General features: G+C 34.5%; 1 protein-coding gene across 2 annotated transcripts; it reads left to right on the top strand.

Moving 5' to 3' along the window:
* The first annotated feature begins 292 nt into the window (after nucleotides 1–292).
* Nucleotides 293–21,998, top strand: LOC149797681 (prestin-like). 2 transcript variants are annotated; one of them, XM_089962593.1, is made up of 18 exons: nucleotides 293–383; nucleotides 6,765–7,191; nucleotides 7,561–7,671; nucleotides 8,475–8,674; nucleotides 8,882–9,046; nucleotides 9,596–9,751; nucleotides 12,287–12,369; nucleotides 12,963–13,110; nucleotides 13,493–13,606; nucleotides 14,397–14,474; nucleotides 15,172–15,267; nucleotides 15,897–16,003; nucleotides 16,619–16,688; nucleotides 17,159–17,323; nucleotides 18,955–19,152; nucleotides 20,330–20,384; nucleotides 21,223–21,347; nucleotides 21,798–21,998. In XM_089962593.1, the coding sequence occupies exons 1-18, from the start codon at nucleotides 300–302 to the stop codon at nucleotides 21,813–21,815; spliced, it is 2,400 nt and encodes a 799-aa protein (XP_089818719.1). In that variant the 5' UTR covers nucleotides 293–299; the 3' UTR covers nucleotides 21,816–21,998. The 2 variants fall into 2 exon arrangements, with proteins under 2 accessions (XP_089818719.1, XP_089818721.1); XM_089962595.1 differs by lacking the exon at nucleotides 293–383 and adding an exon at nucleotides 2,484–2,640.
* Nucleotides 21,999–26,124: the final 4,126 nt, after the last annotated feature.

The raw sequence follows: 26,124 nt of genomic DNA, 5'->3' as shown, positions 1-26,124 counted from the left end.
AGAGGTCAGAGTTAGGACTGTTCGGCCTGGTGTCAGGATAATGTCACTGGGTGGGACATCATGCTACATGTCTGCGACTAGTCCAATAAAACAACCCCGCAAATATGTGTTGATACTGATGGACGTTGTTGTGGGTCTGATGTCACCTGTTCATTAAAATGTGCAATTTTGCTGCATGCAAATCATTCCGGAACAAACCCACGCACACCTTAGACACATACCGGTAATTGGTAACATTCATATCAAGCGCGAAATTCAAAATGGCCACAGGACAGGTGGATTTACAAGTCACCAAACATATGATTTGCTCAGGAAATATAATCTACATGTCTCCAAAAGAACCCATTCAACCGACGGTAGCTGCACAGCCAAGAGAAATACCGGTAAGTGTATAACATGTACACCGTTGTGTCCGGCCAAATTTGCATGCAGATAATTGCAGCTTTTAATGATTAGGTGATATCAGCCCCTCACCCGAAAATCAATATCATCACGGGTGAAGGGCTGATTTATCGGCCTAGTCTGCGACATGATGCCCCAGTGCTAGGCATCACTATGAACTGCCACACTGCAGACATCATAGTGATATGACTGAAGAATTGTTAAATCTACAGTAAAAATCCAAATCACACACGCACGCACACAGACGCACACACGCACACACTCTCTCTCGTCGAAGATCACCGTACAGAACGGATGTACGAGTCAGTAATGCGTATCCGATACTCTGTTGTTGTTAAAGACCCCATTTATGAAAGGGAAAATGATGCTTTTTGGAGAAACAGACACATAAACTGTATAGCGTGTAAATTTCAAGTCAGAAAGAATTTGCTGTCGAAACATGTGATGCGGAATGTAATGGTGTGGTAGTATCCCAATCATATGGACTTCGCTACACTGGACAGATATGGTACTGAACAGAATAAATTTAATTTTGTTCTTGGATCTGTTTTCTAATATTGGATTTTTAGTGTAATCGAGATATTCATCTCTGTTTTGGGAAACAAGTGCAAAAGGAATAAATGTTTCCTTTACGTTAAAAACAACAGTATTTTGTGCGTTGTCTTGTTTTTGTTGTGTTTTTTTTGTTGTTTTTTTAGTTTGCTTTAAAAAAAACCCACTTTCATCTCTTTGTAGTTATTAAGCAGTTTAAGTTAAAGGAACAAAATACCCAAGTTAGCTATTTATATCTAAAATAACACGAAAATAAGACTGTTACATAAATACAGTTAATCTATTTTATTATAATAGTATTTAAGAGAACTATGTAAATTTTTCGTTGAGTGGGGCTGAAGTATCTTTGGAGACTAACTGTTCGCTTTTATTATTGCATGTGCGGGGGGGGGGCGGGGTTGTAGGAAAGGTAAGTCAGTAGGAGTAATTAGGACAGGGTGAGAAGTTTTCACGTTTAATATGATCAACAAGACAACATTTGCCCATCCACCTACCTTTCTAAATCCTGTCTTTGAATAATTTATTTCGCACGTTTGGTAAAGGTATTAATTAGCTGTCACATCTTAGGAGCATTAGTGACTAAAAACTTATATGCGAGTTACACACATTGCATATTAACGTGTATTGTAGGAAATGTACGCCAATGATTCAAGGTCGACATGGATGGCAATAAGCATAATTCCTTGGTTATTGTATTGCCATGGTAATTGAGTGGTTCAATGACCATACGCGACTGAAAACTATAGACTAAATTTAAAACAATTTCTTAAATCATCTTTCCATGAGTAGGCAGTGTGCATGCGGTCATAGAAAAACGGTTGATGATTTTCTATTAGAATGTAAAACAATATACAGGTCTAAAATAGTGTACTCTTTCACATTACTAGATCGATCTACACTCAAGACTTTATTATTCCACACGTCTGTGTACTCTAATGAGATTAAACGACGTATTTTTTATAACATAAACCTGACAAAAATGATTAAAATTCTTTTTAAGACTAAAGTATGGATCGCAATCACACATCTTTTCATACTGTGTTCAGTTTACTAGAATTTGTTGTATTTAAATATGTAGAAATCCACTCTAAGTCAGTTGGCAAATATCTATTTTGCTAGATACGTTTTTTTTTATTACAAGTTATTAATTTTTTGTTGAATTAACAGATATTGTATTGTTTTGAATTATATATGAAAATGTTCTAAACCGAGGCCTCTAGGGGATATGTGTAAAAAATTTATTATAACCCAAATACATATGCCTATCCTTATTGATGTATCAAATTATTAGGAGAAAGGTTAAACTATTAAATCTGTGCGAACATCCATCATTACAAAGACTCTGCGAAGCATGTACACCTGCAATGATTGCTGAACACCGCATTTGAAACAGGGGAATGATAGCCTTGTAGGTATTACATGTAACCCGAGGTGTCAAAACGATCTGGCAAAACAATATTGGCCGAACAGATTCTTTTTCAGATGACTGTTCACTACCGCAGTCAGTGATAAAATGACACAACTCGGCTAATCCTCCTTTTATACCCCTACCTGATTTTACGATAATATCAATGAAGCGGAGCCAGCTGGTCTCCAGGGCAAGGTATAAAAGGCAGGTTCTGCGACTTTTAGGTGAATATTGAAGCTACCTGACGGAGTAGTACTGAAGTCATTTCAGAAAACATGGCAAGTGCTTTATTTTAAATATCACTTTTTTTTTCAGCTTGGAACAGTTACAGTTGCATATTTTATCATTTCTGTATGTCTCTCGTTTTTTGTTTCTACTTCCTTCTGACTTTCCTTCTTATTCTTATTTGTCAGAGAGAGAGAGAGAGAGAGAGAGAGAGAGAGAGAGAGAGAGAGAGAGAGAGAGAAGGGATTTATCATACCATGATAGTAAAAAAACATTTGTTTTTTAACCACGTTTGTTTTTTTTTCGTGTGATTGCATTTGAAATACTTTGTTATTTTTGCGTTTTTCTTAAGTACAGTTTTTTAATCGTACTGTCGACTCAGTTTTGTTTTATTTGTACTGTTTACAGCAAAATGTTAATAATAGGATTATGAATGCAAACAAAGATTCCAGTATACAGTGAAGCAGTTATATAAAGTTAATAACTTTAAGAATAATTAGTGTTTCAAATAGAATTGCTGGCATCCAGAAAATACTCTTCTCTGACGTTATGATAATTAAAAACGCAATTTATTTTGTTCTTAACTGGAATAGAACATTGCGAACAATTTTTGAAATAAAAAGGAAACGCGAAACTTTTTGGTTAAATAGGAAACTGTTTACAATTTCAATGCAGGCAGAGGATGGATTTTTCGTTCAATCTCTCCATTTAAAGGTTTGCAGTACATTGTTTTAGAATTCCTTCAGTACATAAAGTATGAATGAAATATTCTAGCAGGCGAACTTCGTTTTAAGCATCTTCATTTTTTTTTTTGCTGGCGAAAGTTTTTTTTTTTCAGTAAAGGAAAAGGCGAGTAGCCTTTCTTGAATTTGCACCCATATGCATCTTGGTAGCAGCAAATATGATGCAATGTCTATCATCATGGATTATTACGGACGAGTGTGAAATATTCTGAATAATTAGACTTCGAAAATGTTATTGTAACAATGATCAGAATTTAGCTGAGCCAAAAATTAGCAAAAGATTTGAGTTGTATTATAGGCCGAACAATATTTCTGGTCAAAGTGACAAAACACACCCTATATCGGATGGCGCACTATTTCTTGAGATCCTTGAGTTAAGTGAGGGAGCATTGTCACAAACCACCGGTGAGAATGTTTCGGTAAGTTGTAAGAAAGGGAAAAATCATACAACTAAAACAGAGTCATTGAAGATTAAATGAAAGAGAAAATAAAAATGTATTGCATTTAAGAAAGTAAAAAATATGACTTTAATTCTTAGCAACAAAAATGTAATGTCCACAATCGTCAGCAAGCGACATCTTACCACTAGTATTAACTTTCATATATTCCATGTTTGTTATGTGATGGCCTTACAAATTGACCTTATTTATGTTGACACAATTATCGTTTCGGATTACCCGTTTCCTCGAGTAGCCATCACCTTGAGCGTTATTTCGAAATGGTCAATGTTTTGATACGCGTTACTTAAAGTGTTCAACAAATAGCCCCAAAATATGAGTTTCAATCAGTTTAATTTGTTACGTATATTTGATTTAATTTATACTTGATTTAATTTAATTGTTTGTAAGTTTTAAAAACTTTATTTTTACTTTCTTTATATGTCAAAATAATGTAATTTTGTTTACTAGGAATATTGTATTTTCCAGAAATTAGTTTGACTTTAGAGTTAACTGTAAACACCGAACGTTGTATCTTATGCTGACCTATTTCCCGTCCTTAATTCAGAAATCACTGAGACAAATAAACAACTTTTTATTTTTATCTTATTCTTAGAGTAAAGTTATTGGTTTTTGTCAGCGTCATACTGGGACTACGTGCTTTTGGACGTAAATACTTCTCGAAAATTCTGGAAAGTTGACCCTAATCCGGGAAAATTTGTTTTGCGTTTCAAGTTACTGCATAACCCTTTGTTTATAGAGATATTTCTGAGTTGGGACTTTTTCTTTACACTGGAAAGTATGTGTTTTTGACCAGTTTAGGAATTACATTTTAATTTTTATTGGAATTATTTGGATTTTAACAGATTACCTTTTCCTGGAAATATCTGAGAGATCATACAGAATTCTTGGACAAAGATATTTATTTAAATTTTATTCTGAATTCAAACAACTCTATACTGACCACAGTATACGTCATCGCCTGCCATTTTGGATTTTTTCGTCGGGATTCGAGCTTGAATTTATTAGAACATTTCATTACTAGGACTTCTAAAATTTAATTCGTGGATAATTCTTGGATTATTTTTGGATTTGATTCTTAAAACCGTAAGTTCTTCTTCCTTTTTTTAAAGTGTTTTTCCAAGTTTGATGTTTTCACTCTTTCTTTTACTACTGTTTATTCGAGCCCAAAACAAGTAACACAAGAAAATTTCCCATGAACGTATCGCCCGTATGTCACTCAAACCCGAACACTGTCGACAATTATGGTCCACCGAACAATACCAGCACTGGAAAAGGTGCGATCAAGGATTTACAAGGCAAACTGCAGCTTGACGAACTTTGAGGCATTATGTCAGCCACCTGTTCGACTACTATTATACACCATATGCAAATGCTGCTGTTGTTGTTATTATGGATTCAACGTCATGTTTCAGGACATGATACATGGCGGCCAGTGTATCTGGTGGAGGAAGAACACGGGAAAACCTATACAAGATCCACTGACCCACGGAAAGCACAAATACAAATTCGAAACGTCATAACTAAAACATTTATCAACCATATTTTACGAAAGTTTTTAATATGCACAACAATCCTAATATTTATTATCTCATTACTTCCTTCCAAAAATGTTGGGAGATGTTTACGAGTAAAATAAACTGATATCTTATCCGAACGTTTCATTATTTGTCAACAAATAAGAGGCAGAAGCCAGTATATACGCTTATAAATTCGTCATTTTATCCAATACCAAGTCAGCCAGCTCAACGCGAACACGTTAGCTGCGTTAGAATAATTAGAAGCAAGCAAGTCGAATATTTCATATTCACGTAAAATCGTTCATCCGCGGCAATTTCTAATCCAATGAATTGCGTAATTGGTTATCAGACGGTCAAAGCATGTTTTCTAATTATGAATGCCGACACAGAATTACACTACTGTATGCCCTTTTAATCCGTTGCTTTGAGACCGCGTCAGTTCACTTATAATCTTTTGCATTAGGCATATAGACCAGACAAACTTTCGAATAATTCCGCGGAAGCTAGGCATCCATAAAATAGATCGACATTTTACGATTGCTGAAGTTTTCAGTATCTTGTTTTTACCGCTATATTTCCTCAGGCATGAAAAGTTGCAGCTAATTAGCTGTATCCAGTGCCTATAGGCAACAAGAAAACTTCTAAACATTTTGATTGAGTATGGTTGGTTTATCCCGCAGTTTACAGGTTTTTTCTTCTCTTTCTCAAATCCCGTGATTTTTTTCCTCTGAATTCTCGGTTGTCAGGAATTATTTCTGAAACAGTGTAAGGCCTTAATAGATATTCTCAAGACCGAATGGCACGAAACTAAGGATAAGAAGCAAACAACTGAAATAGTATTTTACGATTTTGATTACACGACGCAGTCAATACTTAATTGCTGTATGTAGGGAGAAGGAAAACTTTCATCTTTCTAGGTTACTATGACTAATTTTACATCGCTGGATCTGATATATTGTTTTGTTTTATTTTTCTTGTTTTTGCAGATATCCAACCTATTTCTCTGCGAATTAGTCCACCGAAACAATGGCTTTGAATTTTTCCATAATTTTTCTTTTATATAGGATTACTTGCTGAAGGCAACATTTCTCTAAAAAGCCAATATTGAATACATGTTCATTCTTGCAATCTTTATATGACAAGTTTTCGATGGGCAGTAAAAGGAAGAAAATGTCAATCAAGTATATTTTATAAGAAGAGTCAGTATAAAATAGACACACAAAATTAATACCACGTATATCTTATTGATGCGGTGCTAAATGATTTTGAGATATTTTATCTTGAAATAGCGCGAAGACGGTTCCTACGCAACTTGACTTGCTCCATAAAAGGGATAACGAATTCATTTAAAATGCACCTAAATGGCGTAGAGAGCAATACTGACCTAAGCGTTATGAGGCACGACGCCAAACCTTTTTGTCTAAATACCTTCTCACAAAGTATCATATTATTTCAGCCCTGCTCAGCAATAGATATCGTCACCAATCACGAGACTATAATTGATGTAAGATGTGACGATGAGCAAACAAAAGGCGTGGACAACCCTGCTTTTCAGCGCACGCAAAGTTTGCCCGATATCCAACTTAGACAGAGACCGTCTTTAGTTGCTGATGGAAAATCACCAGTTTCATCAAGCCCGAAGGAACACACAACCGAGCTCGATTTCAGAAATGACTTCCTGCGTCAAAGGGAAAAGAAAACACTGCGAGAATCTAGTAAAGAAAAGTGTACCAAGTGCTGCACATGTTCAAGTGAGAAATGCAAAAGAACCATTGACAAAATTCTGCCTTGTTTTAAGATTGTGCGGAAGTATAAAATCAAAGAAGATCTTCCTAACGATTTAGTATGTGGTTTGACGGTCGGCGTCATGCAGATACCACAAGGTAAGACATCATTGCATTATCCCCGCAATTGTGTGTGTGTGTGTTTGTGTCTGTGCGTGTGTTGTAGCTACATATGTGCATGTGTGCGTGTGTGGTAGCTACTTATGCGTATGCATGTATATGGGTGTGTGTGTGTGTGTGTGTGTGTGTGTGTGCGCGTGTGATCGTAGCCTCATAGTGCATTAAAATACAAAATAAAGTGTTAATGAGATATATGAAATAACGATCAATGCTAAAACAAAATATTTATCCATTTCAATAATGACTAGGTGACCATACCGCAGCGTCAAAAGTGACTACCGGATAATAAAGGCTTTATTGCAAAATACTACTCTTACTTCTTTATTAGATTATTATTATTTTTTTCAGCTATGGCGTTTGCTATGCTTGCAAACTTACCCCCAGTTGTTGGACTGTATACGACTTTCTTCCCAGTGCTCATATACTTTTTATTTGGAACATCAAGACATATTGCAATGGGTAGGTACTAAACCCAGAAAATACATAGTGACGTACCTTGCTTTACGTATGTGCCAGATGCAATCTTACAAAATATTTCTTCCACCAAAGTCAAAATGTTGATTTACATCTCAAGGACAAATCTACTCAACTATTTAGTTAATTTATATTTGTTCACCTTTAACTTTTTTCATTGTACTTAAAACGTGTTTTAAAAATCTGAGCTATTTCGTGTTGTGCGTATTAATTCTAAGTGATTAGAACATAATTCATTTGGTACAAAAACTGAGAAAAAGTAGAAACCTCGGTCTTCGTGCAGAGCGTAGGAAGAAAAAAGCAATTTTAAAGTAAATAAATGGGACTTGCTAGATTATTTATGTGTGTAGCTACATTATTTTATGTGTAACATCATATTATCTTAACTCATTGACGGTAGCAGTCCCGTTACTTAGTGTTGTAAGCATGAAGCGTCCTTATGGTTGAAGGCAGTTTTGGAACGCGAGGTTAAAATGCGTGTGGAATATATTCTTATACACCCCACCCCCAAATCCCCACACAAGTAATATATATGGTCTTACTGACTTAACGGCTAAATTAAATGAATATTAGATGTGTAAAACATATCCGGAATCCCTAATGATTTCTAACATTCAACTGGTATAAACGTTGAGTCGCAAAGGAAAGAAAACAATTATACCTTTTATCGAAATTGGAATTGCCCAATACGTAAGGAATTCATACGTGTTGACCCAATTTGCGTTGGAAACAAATTCATTACAATATTCCTAAATTATCTATCTGCCTTGGCTTTATTTTGTCAACAGGAACTGCTGCCATAGTCAGTCTCCTTACTGGCACCGTCATTACGAAGTTTGAAGATCTGGAAAGCAGTAATTATGTTGGAGCAGTAGCTAGCAATTCCACAACCAACAGCACAGACTTACCTGTTACAGCTGCCAAACTTTCAGACAGCACAAAAATCGGAATAGTCATGGGTCTTGCCCTTCTTGTTGGCATTATTCAGGTAATTCTTGGTCTTTCTTTTTATCCGCCATAAATTCATCTTCAAAGATAACTGTTAGGACAAAAGTATAATCTTTCTTGATTACTAAGGCCTCTTTATGCAAGGGATTTTATACTTCTCTTTGTTTTAACGATGCGGTATTTTGTCATAACGTTATGTTGTATTATTATACGTTTAGTTAATTCAGTGTATATTTCTTTCTTGCAGCTTGGAATGGGATTGCTTCGCCTTGGGTTTGTAACGACATACATCTCTGATCCTTTAGTTGGTGGATTTACCACGGGGATCGGTCTTCTAGTATGTACCAGTCAAGTCAAGCACATTCTTGGAATCACCATACCAAGGACTGAGGGAATGTTTCAACTGATTAGGGTAAAGGAGCAGCGTTAGATAAAAAAATCAAGTACACACGTTTAGAATCAAACATGTAGTCTTCAGTACAAATGAGAACAAATCTTAAGATAAATAAATAAATTCTGTCTCCTTGTTTGTATTAATCCCTGCACGCATTCGAAAGCAATCCTACCTATATTCAGAAAAAAGCAGGCGTACAATTGATATATAAACTGAAATATACAGTGATTGAAGCTTTCTCCTAACATTTGTTGTCGCTTATAGTTCATTGAGGTGAGACACAGGACGATGAGGAGTAGATACGATATGCAGTTATTTCTCAATGCGTGGGGTTGCAAGTATGTGCATTTCTAATTCATGAACTGTGCATTTTTGAACGATTACCAAGAGGTTTTAAGAAAATCATAGGTGAAGAAGGTAAAGAAAGAAGAACGAATTTAAATGGTAAATGAATTAATTAATTTAGGAAATGGATATAAATATGTCTATTTTCTTTGATTGGCTTTTATATTAAACCTGTAAATTGAAAATAATCCAGTTTGATTAAATGTTCCTCTTCTTTTTCAGACATGGACGGCAATAATTGAGGCCATACTTACAACTAATATTGCAACAGTCATCATTTCCATTATCAGTATGGCTATACTTTATATCGTGAAGGAACATGTCAACCAGAGATTCAAACATAAACTGAAGGTCCCAATTCCCATTGAAATTGTCGTGGTACGTATTTAATAATAATAATAATAATAATAATAATAATGGGTTACAGATACTAATATCTCGTTTGTACCAAAACTATATCAATAGGCTTGCGTTGAATGTTTGTACTATTCAGAATCCTGTCATACATAATTGGCTTGGGATAAGAAAATTGACCTCTCGTGACTGACGCAAAAGTCTGACTCCGGGGGTGGAAGTTTCCATTCAGTACCTATGCATAAAAGGATTATTTGTCTTACATTCCTGAAAGAATTAGAGTCGCAGTCAAAAAGGGCATATTGTGCCTACCGATGTAACGGTCAAACAACTACATACGTATTGTAAAAGGCTGTAAAATGCTATGTTTACAATACAGATTTCATTGCAAGTGTTCCGTTGAGATCTCTAAGGCAGTGGTAACACAAAGAGTCTGAATTTATTAATTCGATAAGCTTGTTCAATGATACAAACATGAACATGTCCAAATCTAAAGTCTGCATTTATCCATAATATTATTAACGACAGGCCAAAATATAATAAGATAATCCCAGGTTCAACTCTGATCTAGGATTGATTTACCCGTCATAAATAATTATGAAAATATGAATTTGAAACAAAATAGCAGTTACAACACGGGTTTTTTCAACACGGAAACAAACATAAGTTGCATTTATAAGTAAGTGGATCAGTGCAAAACGTTTTGTTTGTTGGACACTTACATTCAACCACTCTACGTTAGTATGTTTAGATGTGTTGCAAAACGAGTTGTGATTATTTTACTCACGTGATGATGGAAATCGGGAAGTTTTTGCTACTTCCTGTGAGCTATACTTGCAGCAGAGATCATGTGTTGAAAGAGAGCAGTCACGTGTTAAATATATCGTAATCATCAATATGGTGTGTGCTACTCGCATTTACGTCTCCGTTTTTAGCTTCGTTAGATGTTAGTGATTTTTTGTTGCCTATAGGGAGTCGGTGTTGGGAAGATATTTCTCAGTCCGAGTAATTAGCCAATTTATAGAGCAGACGTCATAATGTACACCATTCACGAGACTTTATGACGGCATGGATTAGTTTCATAAAATGGACCCTCCCTAATTTCTTAAAATGGGGAATTATGTGGATATTTTCAGGTATACGTATTTAATAATTTGAGACAGGAATAAGAGTGTTTGGGTCGTGTTTAATATTGTATACCGTGAAGTATTAATATTTGGCTCGAAAAGATTTATTGAAGACTCATACAAATGTGAAATAAGAAAAAAAAAACATACAAGTGTGAAATTAGAGTTTAGGGATGTGTGCTCATTAGGTGATTAGAGAAATATGGTTGTAGTATTTGCGCTGCTAAAAACACCTTTTAGTTGACAACAACTGTCGTTTTAAGGTCCTTGAAAATAGAGGAAAACAGGTTATATTCACTCCGTATTAGACCTCTTGCTTGCAACCATAGATCGATTTCACAGGTATTCTTCACATATCATACACATAAGGAATATGATAAATCCATATCGTTGATTTTAATACGTCTAATGCACTATGACGTCACGATGTTAACAGTTGTAGATGGCTAACTGCTGAGGTTATCCACATTAGCTGTTTGTTTTATGGTCGTTTAAGAGCTGTAACACTAATCCGATTACTATTTGGGTTTCCATTTTATTCACAACAAAAGATAAGCGTGCTGAAATTTTGCTTTTCAATGCCCGTCCACTTTGATGGCATTTAAGTTCTTTATTTAATCACAAAATTGACACTTGAAGAAGTCCTCTGACAAATACGACGTAAAGTAAATTTTGCGAAGTGGCAAATTAAGACATGTATGTTATGGTCATACCATTAGAATGTACAGTTTCATTTCTAAACTGTGTCGTCGGCAAAATAATAATAATAAACTTTGTCGGCAAATAATAATGATAAAAAATATGCAAGGTCAGTTATTTACTGAATTGTATCCAATGCATGATTTCATGATGCAAAGCGCATGTCGGATTTATCTACAATCGTGATGTCATGGTATTGTAGGTCTATTGTCACAACTCGAATGAAAGACAGGTGTAATTTGCTGTCAATAGTTCAATGTTGATCTTGTGGAGTCCAAAGCATCATAGTAATTGTGTGCGTGTGCGTGTGTGTGTGTGTGTGTGGTAGAAAAGGTCAGTCGTGGATCTAATTAGTGCCTTAGGCATAGTGTTTTAAAAAAATCAGTGACTCTTTTTTTTATTTTGTGTTCCTTTGGTTGTTAACAAATAGTTCTCCTAAACATCAACAGGATATATAAAAAAAATATATTTCTGGACCAGAAATAGTCGATTAGAGCATATGCTGACATTCTTTTAAAGTATATGGAAATGGAAGTTGCGTTGTATTTTAAGAACAAGGAAGAATATTAACATGGGTGAGTCTTGTAGGCGCTTATGTTACTGGTATATTTTCGAAAAATTCTAAACAGGAGAATTGACTGAATCACGGGCAGTGTACTTGAAGAATGTTGTACTATAAATTAGATCACGAAGACGCTTTTAAAATTTTTGTTTGTTATTATGCATCTTGTAGGTGATCCTAGGTACTGCGGCATCGTACATCTGGGACTATAACAAACGTTTTAATGTGAAGATTGTCGGTGTCATACCAACTGGGTAAGAAGAACAAGCTAGTTATCATACTTATTTTACCATTTTGTGTCATTAAACAGTGTTTAGAAAGACAGGAACGTGTAATTACGTATAAAAGGAGAGCTGAACAGGGGATGTAGAAGGTGGGGGAGGCTTTTGTACTGTCAATTTTAATTTCATTTATAAGCGCAGATAATAATTATAAATCGGTATCTCTACAAACACATTTTTGTTTCTAAAATCATGGATCATTCTCAAAGTCATTGAATTTTATAAATTCTTTTTTACGCGTTTAAAGCTTGTATTCAGTGTACTTCTGACTGGTTATATGATGCACATCTTTTTGTTGTGTTTCTCTGTCGGTGTACGTGTCTATTTCATTTAAATACCTATTGGAGTTATTTATAGTCAAGTTATGTAATGGTCTCAACAATGCTCTTCATGTTTACTTCAGTGTTTATACACCGTATGTTCGTTTCCTTTTAGGAAGAACTGGGGTATTTGACATTCAGAATTGTATACCTACAAAGGAAATGTAAATTACCTGAATATTATCAGCGGAAGCAAGCAAACAATCAAAAGTAGTAGTTTATAAATTTAAATTCCACAATTTCTAGGTTACCGACGCCTAGAGTTCCTAAAATAGAACGTCCTGACTTGTACATGTCTGAGATTTTCATCATTGCTATCCTTGGCTTTGCCCAGTCAGTCTCACTGGCAGCTCTAATGGCGAAAAAACACAGTTACAGTATAGATTCCAATCAGGTAATCATTCTCTTTTTCATCTCTTCTCCTTTGTAATATTCTTTATCTGTTTGTTTTCCAGTCATCATTTCCAAATTTGTACGCTTCGTGGAACATCACAAATCTGGAGAAAATTTATATGTTAGTAGAGATTAATTTATCATTAAACGAGACAGACAGATATACAAAAATATAGACACATATGGACTTAGTGAATTTGTTTCACTTTCTTCATTATTTATTTTTACTTCCTTCTTTGTGGATAACGGCAAAAGAATATGTTCGCACTCAAACGTCCGAAAGAGAGAGATAGTAAGATATTGATAGAGGCGCACACAAGAATAAATATAATGCTTAGTTTAATGTTCAGAAATAATACAAAATAAATTTGATGCAATTTTAGGAACTGGTAGCCTATGGTATTGGAAATATCTTCGGGTCCTTCTTTAGTTGCTATCCTTACTCAGCATCTGTGGCTGGAAGTTTTATTCAAGATTCATCTGGTGGAAAAACGGAGGTAAGAATTAGTATAATGTTTTTATTCATAATTTTACCTGGTTTACTTACCTTATACAGTCACTCAAATACCTTTTTGTTTCTTTCTACATTATATCGTTTCTTTTTTTCCTTTGTTCGGATAATTATATTGCATACATTCAGTAATCGGATAATTGATGTCTCACTGTATCATTGTTGAGACTGAAAATATTCCTTGGAAGCATGTGTGTCCCATTCCCTTTAGAGAAAATAAAAGCAAAAAAAACCCACCCAAAATATTCCTTGGAAGCATGCGTGTCCCATTCCCTTTAGAGAAAATAAAAACAAAAAAACCCACCCAAAATATTCCTTGGAAGCATGGGTGTCCCATTCCCTTTAGAGAAAATAAAAACAAAAAACCTACCCAAAATATTCATTGGAAGCATGTGTGTCCCATTCCCTTTAGAGAAAATAAAAACAAAAAAAAAACCACCCAAAATATTCCTTGGAAGCATGTGTGTCCCATTCCCTTTAGAGAAAATAAAAACAAAAAAACCCACCCAAAATATTCCTTGGAAGCATGTGTGTCCAATTCCCTTTAGAGAAAATAAAAACAAAAAACCCACCCAAAATATTCCTTGGAAACATGTGTGTCCCAGTCCCTTTAGAGAAAATAAACCCCCCCCAAAAAAAAAAAACCAACCCCAACCCAATATCTCTAAACATAAAGCTTGTTTGAACTATAAAAATTATTTGCTTCGATACACATATTTTCCTTTTAGAAGTTTTTCGTACATTCCAAATTAATAACTGTACCTCTTTTTTTTCAGGTTGCTAGTTTATTTTGTGCCTCGTTGATCGCTGTTGTTATTGTATGGATTGGATATCTTTTCAGATGCTTGCCAAATGTAAGTGGCTTTTAATTACATAATGAGTACAAATACATTTTAACACTAATATCTGATAACTGGTGAATGAAAAAAATTAGGATGAATGCAATAAAATTATGTATCATTTTTATTAATTAGGCACTTATAATTAAAAATAGACAGCTACGGTGCAAAAAGTTTTGTCGTTCTCGGATTCAGCCTTGTTAGCTATGGCAAAGTTTGTTGCAACGCTACTGTGGAAGGACATTGGCTTCAGCAACGTCCGAAGTCCACCACTGTATGCATTTCTTTAATAGCAGAGATTCAAAACCCATTGAGATACACAATTTAAATTTGAAACACAAATCAAACATTAGTTTACCTAGTTGTTTCACTACTTGTTATCAATTTTTGAGCTGGAAGATGACCAGTCATCTTTCTGTTTAGCAAATTTTATGTCTGTAAGCAGATGTCACTGATTGTTGTTGGCTAACATGTATGTGCATTAGAATGTTTGGTTACGTCGACATTTTCAAAGTTATGAACTTGGTGTAGTTAGCGAAATTAAGCCAATAACTATAGAGGTTTTACACTATTGGTTGTTATCATCTGTATTATTAACTAAATATACTCATAACAGCATCTATCTGCAACACGAGAGAGAGAGAGAGAGAGAGAGAGAGAGAGAGAGAGAGAGAGCACGAATTAATACAAGTTTTAATTCTTTAATTTTCAGGCCATTTTGGCATCAGTGATCATCGTTGCATTGAAAAACTTACTTATGCAATTCGGTGATCTACCTAAGATCTGGAGAATATCAAGATTCGACTTCGTAAGTATGAATTGAGTAAATAAAACAATGACGTTTGATTTATATATTAAGCATTTATTTACGCCATATTAATACCTACATTTAAAGTATTTTCAACACCTTATAAAATATTGTTCCAACCGTCTTTTTACGATGATTGATCGTATTCTCCATATTTCCGTAACATTCGTTCTTTCTTAGTTTTTCACATAATCTGTTTATGGGAGATACAGTATCATATGCACTGCTATCATTAGTCACTCCTGGAGATCGTATCAGCTTACGGGTATTTTTTTTTATCACTAGTTGTTATTAAGTAACAATAAATGTAAGCATCATATATGGTTTATTTAATCCAGATTTACTTAGATGTTTTAAAACGAAGAGAACGCCTTAAAACAATCTGGTATTTGCATGTATTTCCCATAGACTATATCAGATCCGATCTATTTTGGAATTAAGCTATCGTCGTTTTGGAAGACTTTTCATTCAAAAATACGCAAACAAAGATTTTTTTTTTGGTGGATTGACTTAGAACAATTAAGCAAAACTGATATAATTTAATGAACCCCAAAATTTAAATTCCTTTGTTGAAATGAAATAACATGATTTAGATAAAAGTATTTTACAACGTTCTATTTTTGTTTCAGTTTATCTGGATCGTAACGTGTGCCTGTACAGCATTGCTAAATGTGGATTATGGCCTCCTCATTGGTGTGGTGTTCTCTTTCTTCACGGTTGTCATAAGGACACAAACGTATAAAAACAACTCATAATTGTTTTCTAATATTATATTTATTTTGGCATTATTACTCATTAATGTATTTTTTGTAAGATAAAAATTTTAATATTAACTAGATATGTTAAATTTTAGTTTGTTACTTTATTGGGTTGAGAAAAATATTCGTTTTAAAAGCATTTGATCAGATGCCTTTTTCGGAGTAGTTGAATTGACAAATAAAGGAATGGATCAAACTCTTTGATTTTTCCTTGATATGTTGTGACAAACGAAAATCCTTTAGAAATAAAATAGCATGTAAGAAATAAGTGAACGGTAATTGTGCCGCGATATTAATTATGTTGCTTTTCATTGTCTTTTACTCATCTCGCATGAGATCAATTTCCATTGTGTCTTTTACTCATCTCGCATGAGATTATTTTCCATTTACCATCTCGTATACACGATTGCGGCGGCAGTGACAGCATCCACTCCAGAATTAGACAGGTGAAATATTAATGTAGCTTTTCAACAAGTCCTAGATAATTCGTTTGATTACAAGACACCCTGTTTACTTTATCTACATGATTATCAATTAAAGGGTTAAATGAGGAATTGCTGTACTAATTCATTTATTTTTATTTTTGTTTGTAGGGCGATTGTTTCACCACTGGGTAAGATCGATGATCCAAACTTATACCGGAACGCCAAAAAATACGTCACGGTATGTTATATTTTAGTTCTATCAATAGGCGAAATATACTAGTATTAGATCTGAGTGACCAAATAAATTAGTTAACAGACACTGAATTCAATTTCTGTATTTATTTGGAAGACTGTAGTCTGTGATCTACATTAAATTTTGTTTTCCTATACGTTACTAACATGTTAAATGTACTTTATTCACTGCCCTTCCATCTATTCTCATTGCGAAGACACAAATACTCAAATAACCCTGACTACAAATGTGGCGAAATTTAAGTAAAATAATTTAAAAGTATATGCAATGGCATCAAAAAATACACATCCGTATATTGCTAAACTTCTACTTTGGTCATTCATTGACTTATTAACACCGAGTTTGTTATACTCGCTTTTAAAAGTATATATGCATAACTTATTATTATTATTATTATTATTATTATTATTTTATTATTTTATTATTATTATTATTATTATTATTATTATTATTAGGGGGAACAGAACGAAGGCATCAAAATCGTGGACTTCAATTGTGCACTTTATTTTGCGAATGCTGACATATTCGTCACAAAACTCCAGAGAATAACTGGAGTAAAGCCAGAGAAAATCAGTAAACAATTGAGGAGAATGACCAGAATGGATGTGGTCGAAAGGAAGGTAGGATATAAAATTGTCTGCTGCTGCATGTATATTGTATTTTACTTTTGTAGAATCTGATACAAACTATAAAGTAACTATATAATTTTATGAAAGGAGAGTGTTAAAAGGGTTTTTATAAAGCAAGGGAAGCAACTTAGTACAGAGTTGTCTAAATCTTTTATATACTTCTCAATGTTTATAATGTGCTGCTCCGGTGGAACACGTGGCTGGAGCGTTCACTTTCGATGCGAGGGGTCGCGGGTTCGAACTCAGGCCAAGTCATACCAAAGACTTCTAAAAATGGCACTAGTAGCTGTCTCTCTTGGCGCTCAGCATTAAAGGGTTAAATTTACGACAGGATAATGTGACCGTGTGGAACATGATGCTGCATATTTACGGCATGATGCCCCAGTGCTGGAAATCACTATAAACTGCCACGCTACAGACGTTTTAGTGGTATGAATAAAATGTTCAAAGCTACGTTAAAATATCAAAAACACACAACACACTTCCCAATGTAAGGTTTGTGTTTCAGTACGTAATAGTCGTGTCACCTGAGTTTCATAAATTCAGTATTAAATATTTACCCATTGAGATCGTCTATTTTTCACGCATGTTCGAAAATTATATGGACTTCTGGATTATCCCTTTGATCTTGACTGTGCTTACATTTGTTCCAAATATATGATTTTCATTCGGAGTGACCGCTCCGGTGGCCTAGTGGTTAGAGCGTCCGCCTCGAATGCGGGAGTTCGCGGGTTCAATCCCCGGCCGAGTCATAGCAAAGACATACAAAAATGCTACTTACAGCTGTCTCGCTTGGCGCTCAGCATTAAGAGGTTAGTGTTCGGACTGGTCGGTCTGGTGTCAGGATAATGCGACTGGGTGGGACATCGTGTTACATGTGTGCGACATGATGACCCAGTGCAAGACATCACTATAAACTGTCACACTGCAGACATCGTAGCGATATGACTGAAAAATTGTTAAAGCTACGTTAAAAATCCAAAACACACACACACACACACACACACACACTCATTCGGAGCGACAGAGAATCAAGTCAGGTCCTAATCTCAATGTACGATATTTATTTCGGTGAAGAAAGCACTAAATGTATCGTTCGCTGAAGACTAATATATATATATATATATATATATATATATATATATATATATATATATATATATATATATATATATATATATATATATATATATATATATATAAAGTATTGCAAGAACCTTATATATATATATATATATATATATATATATATATATATATATATATATATATATATATATATATATATATATATATATATATATTATTTCTACCAAATTAGACCAAATTACACAAAACACAAAATTATACCATGTAGGAGAAATTAATTTTTTTTAACCATGTACGTAAAAATTAAAATCGAGTAGTGGATCAGACCAAAATTCAGCAAAAATGGTCTAAAATAATGTAATGATGAACCAGTCGTAAGCTTGCTTTCATCGCGATACTTTAAACGTCAAATAAAGTAAAGAAGAAAAATTCTAACTGAAATTAAAAAAGGAACCACTAATTAGCTACTCAATAATGCATTTGCTAGTACATGTGGATTGGATCATAGCTACAGTTTTTCTTTTACATTTCAGAGTATCTCACCTACTGAAAACAACAAAGAAGACATCAATGCAGAGACTTCGCTGGACAGTCCACCTTACACTGTCATGAACGGCCACATAAAAAAGCCCGTGCCTAGCAGAGCTGATATATGTCCTGTACATCACATTATCATTGACTTTTCCGCTGTTTCATTCATTGATTCTGTGGGAGCAAAGATTATTAAGCAGGTATGAACTCGAATTTCGTTTTATTGTAAAGCTCGCCGTGACGGAAACTCAACGATCACTTTAACGTTTTTAGATCTAGCTTAGTGTTACAATTTTATATATTATAGCCAAATAAATGGGGGATCTAACCAAAGGAGGTCTCTCGTTGTCCATATTTCATTTGTAAGTACAAAGTCTAGAGTATTCAATTTATTTTTTTAAGTATTAAATTTATCTGCACTGTCCTTACAACAGCCACTGAAACACATGGGGAATGATAAGTGAATTTTCGTTCTATAAAGTTATGTAACCGCTCTTTTGGCCTAAGTGGTTAGACCGTCCGTCTCGGATGCAAGGGGTTGCGAGTTTGAACCCCGACCGAGTCATACCAAAGATTATAATAATGGTACTTACAGCTGCCTCTCTTGACGCTCAGCATTATTTTTAGGACTGGTCGGCCTGGTGTCACGATAATGTAACTGGGTGGGACATGATTTACATGTCTGCGGCATGATGCCTTTGTGCTAGACATCACTATAAACTGCCACATTGCAGACATCATAGCGATATAGCTAAAATTGTTAAAGCTACGTTAAAAGTCTAACATGCGCGTACACACGCTCACACGCACACACGCACGCACGTCAGGTAAGATAAGCGGGTCCCACTAATGTGTGAAAGGAAATAATCAGTTACTATATGGTTCAGATTTCAAGTGTCTACGTAATTATCAAACATTGAGATTAATGATCTGACAATTGAGATTAATTATGAAATGCTTGAGATATATAATATTTTAATTATGAAATGATTGAGATATATAATATTTTAATTATGAAATGTTTGAGATATATAATATTTTAGGCTTGTTCTATTTCAGATTAACCTTATCTAAATAAGAAATATATTTTGCCAACTGTAAGTCTTGATTATTGCATTGTTTTAAAAGAAAAACACGATTATGAATAAGTGGGATAGTTCTCAGTGAAAACACAGGTTGGGAATCAGAATATAAAAATTAAACTAGACAAAAGTTTTCAGATGTTTTATACTCCTGCTTAAAACAATAAATATTATGCATCTGTATATATATATATATATATATATATATATATATATATATATATATATATATATATATATATATATACTTTCACTTGATGTCCATTTTTCCATTTCAAACATTTTTGTTTTTCAGGTATTCGAGGATTATTCCAAAATTGACATAACAATTTTCCTTGCTTGTGTTGCAGGTAAAAGTAATAAGATGTACACTAATTTTTGTAGCAATAATTATTTCTAACATTCTTCTTATTGAGAGCTGAATGCTTTTATTTATTGCTGTGTTTTAAGTATTCGTTTTTGTTGAGAGCTGTTATTACTGAATGCTTTTATTTATTGCTGTGTTTTACGTATTCGTTTTTGTTGAGAGCTGGTTTCTACATAATTAGTACATTCATTTTTATGGAGAGCTGGTTTCTACTTATTGAATAGATTCGTTTTTGTTGAGAGCAGTTTTATGATAGATGTTTTCTACTTATTAACTGAGTAAACGTTTTGTTGAGAGCTGTTTTTATTAACGGATTACATCCGTATTTGTTGAGAGCTGATTTCTGCTTATTAGCTAAGTACATTTATTTTTGCTGAGACTTGTTTGTCAGATTTGTAGGTTTGTACATTTGTTTATGTTGAGAGCTATTAATTAATTACAGATGTATGGTTCACATATTAGTCTGTGTAAATTTTGAAAACCAAATATTGAAAACTAATGATGATAATTTTGGGATAAATTCATTGTGAAATATTTAAGAGGCCATGCACTTAATCTCAATGAGTAACTGGTTGTCACGTGTTTATGCATGCTTGTAGAAGTCAGTCATTTACACCCTGACAGATCTCACTAATATTTCGTAGAGTTAACTGAATGTCAGAAATTCTTAATGGCAAAGTGTTAAACATAGCTTTCTCGAGCATAAGTAATTTTATTTATATATTCCATCCAGATGTTATTGATGAGCGTTCATGTAAGGGTCTTATATTGCAAACAAGTACATGTACTAATCAACTTGCTTTGTGTCGTAACTTTTGCAGATGATGTCTGGGTACTCCTGGATACAACTGAACTTTTGAAAAAGTATAGTGGAAACATTTTCCCTACAGTTGACGTTGCTGTGGCAAGGGCCAAGCAAGAAGCGGCCAACAGTTTAGTCAATGACGTATGTACATTATTTTGGTAATTTGTTAGAAAAAGTTACATGATAGGACATTTGCTCAAGTCAAATAGTCGTACGGGGAAAATCCATTTAACGAAGTGTACTATTCGAACCTGTTAGATTTAATTGAATTTAGTTTTAATTTTATAGTGGCATTTGCAGAAGGCGATAAAAAAACCTAAATTATCTTCGCATTATCTTTTAAGCCCTACAATACTTCCAGCAAATTCATATTTTGCCCTAGTGCATCTATATCCAAAGTATAAAGTCGCAATAATCTTTTATATCAACACTGAAGAAAACTGTATTTATTGGTTGAAAAATTGATTGATGTTATGAAATTGTGTCTTCGTGGATCAAAAATAGAAACGATAGATCAAATATTTCTATTTTTGACGCGCATATTGGTAATACACAGCCACAAAATCAAATGAATTATTTGTATTTTTACAGGCTATAACCTACTTATAAGACGAATCAAAGTGACTTCCAGGACATGTGTTATTTTAGTGGATCTTCTGTTTGCTTTATTGGAAGCGCTGTTCCTTGGACAGAAAACCCCCAACAAAGTCACGTGATAGTCACTTCCTCCATGTTAGTAGCCCATGACCTGTTAGGAAATAAATTAAATTTGTGTTACTTTTATTTGATGGACTCGGTGTGACAACTAAGGCAGGTTTAAATGCACTCTTTACATGGAGTGTTGCTGAAAGTTTAAGTGAAAATATAAGGATCTGTGAAACGGTACTAGTAATGGTCTGTCGACCTCAACATGAAAGTCTATTACTATTATTGTTTGATATTATTTTGCAATATTAATGCTGTCATATTTATATACTGCTGTGTATTTTAACCAATGAGTAGACATTGGTGTTTATATTTTGTTTTATCGCCGTGCTTCATGGTGCAATTTTATGGTTGTAAATTATCAATGTGATTTTTGATCAGTTTCTTTGAACTGGGTGAGATACATAAAATGTTAAGCATGTATGTATGCATCATGTATAATATTTAAAAACACACCAGCACAATCCTGGCCACGTACCGCCATGTAAGTTGAGGTATCCCAAATTAACGACACCGAGGGAAGAGTCAGTAAGGGGTAAAATCCTTAAAACACAAAGTCAATTAAAACTATATAAACCTTGCTTTTTTATACAAAAATAACTCTGTTTTTGCTGTTGCATTTTCACGGGTCGCATTCCAATGCTGAACGGTTACATCCTTTAGTCACCTCCTTCAACCTGCAGGTAAATGTATTAGGTTTATTCTACATTCCTGAGCCTGAAAGTGGGTCGATGGGGTACGGGTGGCTAGATTGGTGGTTGGTGACCAAACAAAATTAGCTTGAAGAAGTCATAATCCATATTGGATTTCAGTTTTGTTTTGATCAATATTGCAGTTCTGTGATAAATTACCAGAACGTTCTGCTCTTTTGCATAGTTTATTGTTTTGATAATGATGATGCTGAAAACGATGTAGATGATACAACTGATATTTGTGATTATATTTTACGAGTTTGATTACTATTTCTAAGTATTAAAATTGCCCTTGGCCAACCTTTTGCTTGCTAGGTCACGTCGATCTCACCTCTGTCTGTGTGGGTTCGACTCTCGGATTCAGCCAATGTGGGTATGTGAGAAAGCTTGCCAGTAACTTCTCGTGGGTTGGTGGTTCTTTTAGGGGTTTTCCCGGGTTCTTCCTCCACCATTAATACTGGCCGCCATGTATAGCCTATCGTGTGCTGAAAAATGGCGTTAAACCCTACAACAACAACAACTAGGTATATCGAAATTCGAATCAACTTAGCAGCTTGATATCTGCAGGGACGTTAAGGAAGTTGGTTGTGGAAAACGACAATAACATTATCAAGCATTTGTTAAATATCCTTTGATTCAGGCGTTTTTAAAGATTTTAAGAATGATGTATTAGACATTAAATGCTGCACAGTGTCAGACGACAGCAGGCAAATTTAATTGCTTCATAGTGTTATACGATATTGGGCAAGTTTAAATGCTGCATAGTGTCAGTCAAGACGGGGTTAATTTAAATGCTGCGTAGTGTCAGACGAGACGGGGCAAAGTTAAATGCTGGATAGGGTCAGACGAGACGGGGCAAGTTTTAGTGCTGCTTAGTGTCAGATGAGACGGAACAGATTTAAATTCAGCATAGTGTCAGATGATATGGGATCAATTTAAATACTGCATAGTGTCAGATGATATGAAATCAATTTAAATACTGCATAGTGTCAGATGATATGGGATCAATTTAAATACTGCATAGTGTCAGATGATATGGGATCAATTTAAATACTGCATAGTGTCAGATGATATGGGATCAATTTAAATACTGCATAGTGTCAGATGATATGGGATCAATTTAAATACTGCATAGTGTCAGATGATATGGGATCAATTTAAATACTGCATAGTGTCAGATGATATGGGATCAGTTTAAATGCTCTATAGTGCCCGACGAAACGTGCCAAATTTAACTGCTGCATAGTGTCAGACGAGATTGGTGAAATTTAAATGTTGCACAGTGTCCGATGAGGTGGAACAAATTTAGAAAATTACAGTGTTAGATGATACGGGACAAATTTAAATAATGCATAGTGTCAGATGACATGGGGCAAATTTAAATGATGCATAGTGTCAGATAGTGTCAGATTAAACGGGGTAATTTAAATACTGCTCAGTGTCAGATGAGATGGGACAAATTCAATAACACACTAGGTAAGATAAAACGGGGCAAATTTCCAATACAATTATCAGACGAATCACGTAAAAGCATTACGGGATATTTCAAACAACATACGTTTTCTTTAACGTTGCTTTAGATAACGTTAATTTGCATCTTACGGCGATGTGTTCAATATTTTAATAATTTTAAACCTTTAAACCTTATCTGTGTGTCTGTATTTGTTGATGCATTCCACTGTATTCAGAATGAAATATTTGTTTTCTTGGTCTAAATAAACTTTGAATGTTTTAGTTTTGTTGTATGGCTTTATTGTAGAACAGAAACAGTAAAAATATAGGTGTATGTCTGGTTTTGCCTAATTTTTGTTGCCCATAGTGATCTTTGACCTTCGAATCTAATTAAATAATTGATATTTATTTGTGCTGTCAGATGATTGAAAGCTTATTTAAATATACACACAAAATGGATGAAGAACTGACGTCAGGTTCAATATGCATAGCCTATAAAAAGAGCCATCCTGCAAAGACAAACGTTCTTCACAATCTAAACAAAATATTGCCATTTCATCTGTGGCGTTAGTTTGGGAAACCAAGGTGTACAGCTTAGCGCACAGACAAGTATGCACTGAAACGGACATCCAGTAACCTTTTCCACCACATGCCCAAGCAGCTATGCTTATTGCCGTTACGCACTTATCCATTCATCTCTCTTTTATTCATGCATGCAGGTCTCAGATCTAAAGACGGAGTGAAGCAAAGGGAATTGCAGATTCATAATATTGTATAGAAAAATGTTAGTATAGATATGGATACCTAGATCAATAATATTTTGCCTTTTTAATGATCTCGAGCAGTTTTAAAACAACTTTAAAAATCAAAAGTTGAAAATATCTAGATCAGCACTTCAGTGTTAAACCACTCAGACTATACAGAAAAATAGTAAACGTCACAGAGGTGGAGCTGTGACGTGGAGCACAGCACCCCACAGAAAACTAATATGCACTGTATTTTTGTAATGAATGAATCTGTGTCTCCGAAAACACTTTTAACAAATCTTACTTTATTATCATTATTAGGTCCGATTTCTTCGGTGATAACATTGGCTGTTTTAAATTCTTCGACCATTCTATAATTTCATGTCTCTCTTTTTTCGAAGGCATTTTCGTATCTTAAGATTGTGTTTATCATTAGTCTCCATAGTAGTAACAGATAAGGGGATTTCTGGCGCAGTGACCCTAAAAATCGCCCTTAGAAATACAAAGTCGCCATTTTATGCCCCCCCACCCCCCCCGACATACCCACCGCCAGTACCTGGCCGAGCGGAGATCTTTGTGGTGACTATACTTATGGAGACTCACGCGAAAGTATGTTTGGTCGATTTTATGGTTACTTTGCCAGAAACACTCATCGTCTGTTATTACTGCAAATAGCTATCATCGGATAACAAATATTTATTTGTTTAATAGTTTTGAAGTTTAGATAAAATTTATACCAGATGAAAATTTTAAACAACTTCTTCACCTATTGTCAGTGTCTCAACTGTAGATATTAGAAATGTTATTGTCATGATGGTAAAATCAAAACTTTATTCGTTCACGTACTTTTCGACGACATTCAAATAAATCTTTCATTGTTATTTTATATAGCGGATATTTTATGCGAGGAGAATATACTTTCCATCAATCAAGATCTATTTTTCTTTTTGTCTATTTTTGTTGACTGATCAGATCATGGTAGCTTATATATCCTTCTGATAACACTGATCTAAATTGTTCTAGATATCTGAAATATTCACTGCCATCAAATATAAGAAGGGAAAGTTTAAGTCTATCAAATTTGCCAAAGCATATTCCAGAAGATTCATTGGCTATTTCAGCGGTCAATGGTCTATTGTCCATTATAAGATTTTTAATTTTACTGTTACTGCTATCTGTCACTGTCGGGGCCCCGAGTGGCCGAGTGGTCTAAAGCGCTCTCCGTTACGGATCACTACCATCTCACCTCTGTCTGCGTGGGTTCGAGTCTAGGATTCGGTTAACGTGGGTATGTGAGAAAGCTTGCCAGTAACTTCTCGTGGG

The sequence above is a fragment of the Sinohyriopsis cumingii genome, chromosome 6 (genome assembly GCF_028554795.1).
Source record: "Sinohyriopsis cumingii isolate HCF-2022 chromosome 6, ASM2855479v2, whole genome shotgun sequence".
NCBI lineage: Eukaryota > Metazoa > Mollusca > Bivalvia > Unionida > Unionidae > Sinohyriopsis > Sinohyriopsis cumingii.
This window is presented reverse-complemented; position numbering and strand designations above follow the sequence as displayed.